At 51.3% G+C, this 3,117-nt stretch overlaps 1 protein-coding gene across 1 annotated transcript; it reads right to left on the bottom strand.

The window, feature by feature from the left end:
- Window positions 1–769: 769 nt before the first annotated feature.
- On the bottom strand, window positions 770–970 carry H310_07111 (hypothetical protein; the record flags this gene model as incomplete). The annotated part of the gene is made up of 1 exon (XM_008872410.1): window positions 770–970. One exon carries the CDS (start codon window positions 968–970, stop codon window positions 770–772), a length of 201 nt encoding a protein of 66 aa, XP_008870632.1.
- Window positions 971–3,117: the final 2,147 nt, after the last annotated feature.

Raw genomic sequence — 3,117 nt, 5'->3', positions numbered from 1 at the left:
GAGGGCGACGGACACCTGCGCGTCCACATCGCGGCATGACACATCGTCGAAACGACGTCTTCCAGCGTTCCAGAATACGTTCCGTTCGTGGTTATCTCAGTGGACTGGGAGGTCTCTCCGACGGAAACTTAACACGTTTGTCGTGTGCAGTGTCCATTAAGTGGGATGACTTGCTCCTCTGGTCACAACTACAACGGGCAGGTGACGCCGATGGCTCTTTGAAAGGCCATGAATGGGTCGCTGTTTGCCTCGATGCGTCATCTGTGTGTGGCGACTGCAATGCCCTGGAATGGACACGCGGCTTTGGTCGCGACCACACCACGTTGAAGCTTCACATTAGAACCACACTCCACTCCGCCACCTCCTTCTTGGCTCCCATCGTCCACTCTGAGGCGGCACGATCGTCGGGCGGTCGTGGCGACGTTGAAACGGCCATCGAAGAGTCACGGAATGAACGACATGAAACCGGCGGTCGTGCCACACACAAGGCATGTGGTGTGGAATTCGTCCGTGTCGACATGCACCATCACATCGGGGCGTACTGAACTTTGCAAGACTCTTCTAGCCCTTGTGCACGACTGCACTTTCAAGCACGAATGCTCGTTAACGATGCAAGGATGGCTGCATGCGCCATGGCTCTTGGAAATGACCCACCGACTGGGTGCGACGTCACTTGTTGGGAAGGGCCATGCATCGCATCGTGACGTACGCAAGCCACACCTCAACCGTTCCAGTTCCATCACCGTATCGACGGCGTCGTCGTGTCGACTTACCGCGCGATACACGCAGATGCATCTGAAGAGGCTACATCGTCGAGTTGGCTCAGCTGCAAAATGACTTCGCCCATCGAAGTCACGCGCATCCAAAAGTCATTGACAAAGCACACAGACACGATCGGGTTGCCAGGAATGAGGCACGTCGGATCGCCGACGTACACAATGCTGAGTGAAATGATCAAATTCATCGCCATCATGGGTTCGTTCTACACGACATGCCGGGCGCGCTGCCTTTGCGCCGCCCGCGTCACGTTGGCATTCGCCCGTGGTGCTGGAATCCAGCAACCGATTCAGCACCGCCAGTGGCGAGTCAAATGACATGTCCTGTTGAGACTAGATCGACCGTGACCCTTTTATTTCACACGATATTTCGAGTCCGATGCTCGGCGGATGGACGGTCCAGCCATGAGATTGGCTTCCATGATTGCTGTGCTTTCCTTCGTTAGAATGCACCAACGAGGTGTTCCATGTGTAGTAGTGAGAAAGCGGCTGCATCAACTCCACGGAGAAGGGCAAACTTGTCCATGGAAAACTGAACCTTGCTCTGAAGTGCCTTGTTGGAAGGGCTGGCAAGTATCATTGCTACGTCCACTGACATCTCTCCAACATCAGAAGCACAAGCCATTGGAACTTGTAGAGACCAGTTTATATTCACAGCGCGATAGGCCAGTCGGTGGGGGAGAGAGATTCAAACTTTCTCGCGCGAGATGTTGCTACCGGTGAGTGGCATCGCTTCACGTCGGCGCGCCGGGGCTGCTGGATTGGGAAGCCGGACATCGCCATGGCATGGTTTTGCAATGGTTTTGAAAATATCTTTCTTGAAGTTACACAGTCGATGGCGCTTTTTGCCGTGTCTGCAGCAACAATTCGCACAGGTGCTACAGTGATCGAAATAAAGATATCCCAGGCAGTTTTTTTCTCAATTCGATAGTACTACGATTATATTGTTACTGTAGCCTTGAGCTACCATTACTGTAACATAGGTGTGACCATCGGAACGGTTTATATTACTTCCTTTGTATTCTAGAGCCATGAGACTAAAATTGTCGATGAAATAAAGATATGACAAATTTAAGAGGCACTCATTTATTGTCAATTCCACTGAAATTTGCTAGCTCGACCACAACTAACAGGACCAATGCCGACCTCAGCTTTGCCAAACTCGCGGAGGGCAAGACCGCTGACTTCGACACAGGGCGGGGGTGGCCGCCGCTGGTACTCGTCCCCGTGAAGAGCTGACTGCATCCCAGCAGCAGGGCTGATTTGGCTCATTCTGGGAACTGGCGACGAATCGACGGCGCGCTTTCATTGGCTAATTGTTTTGATATTGGACCAATTAAGTACTGCCAGAAATAAGCTGTTTTCAGCGCTACGCGCTTCCTGTCGGAGGTCATGGAAGAAGTAGCTACGCGTCAGCATGCACACCCAAATACGGTCTATCACTGCCTTTATGCGTACTACAGACTTGGCTTCTCCCGAAGACACCTTGCTCACGTATACACTAAGTCGGAGCGAACCATTGGAAACTGGATCAAGGTGTTCGAGGACACAGGAGGCTACCAGCGAGCAACCACTGCAGTCGAGAAGAAGTTCACGTCAGATCAGCGCCAATGGCGTTTCGACTTTTATGACCGAAACCCTCTGGCCTACCTCGACGAGGCTCAAAGCGAGTTCAAACGCGTACATCGGACCGTGATTTCGAAGGCATCTGTCTGGCGAATCATTCAGAGCTTTGTATTGACGTGGAAGGTGCTCGAGCGTCGAGCTATGCACATAAAGGAGGCCGACATATTTCGCTTTGCTGAAGAAATCAGTCACATTGACAGGAACCATCTGAATTTGGTGTTTCTCGATGAGGTCTCGTTCGACAACCGAGGCATGATTCGCAAACGGGGATATTCGATCCGAGGGAGTCCGTTGCCATCCGAGGTGACTTTGTTCGGAAGCCCATATTGTCTGTTCTTGCCTTTATTGGAGTTCATGGTGTCATTGACTACTATGACTCGGAGGGCACTTTTGATCGACTCGAATTTACCCATTGCTGCCGTGAGTTCTTGCATTCGGACCGTGGATGTGTCCGCCAGTACCCTGGACCAATTCTGTGTGGATTTTGGATGGTGCTTCCATTCACAGACACCCAGATATTGTGCACTACCTTCGTAGTGCCGGTGTCGTTCCGATTTTCTTGCCCGCATATTGCCCATTTTTCAATCCTATTGAGTTCATGTTTGGATTCATGAAGCGTGCTTTCCAGCGCCACTACAGTAATCCTTCTGATCGTGACTTGACAACATTTATTGTCAAGACATTTCGACGATTTGAAAACTACGATATGCGTAAG

The sequence above is a fragment of the Aphanomyces invadans genome, assembly GCF_000520115.1.
Source record: "Aphanomyces invadans strain NJM9701 unplaced genomic scaffold supercont1.13, whole genome shotgun sequence".
Taxonomy (NCBI): Eukaryota; Oomycota; class Saprolegniomycetes; order Saprolegniales; family Verrucalvaceae; genus Aphanomyces; species Aphanomyces invadans.
This window is presented reverse-complemented; position numbering and strand designations above follow the sequence as displayed.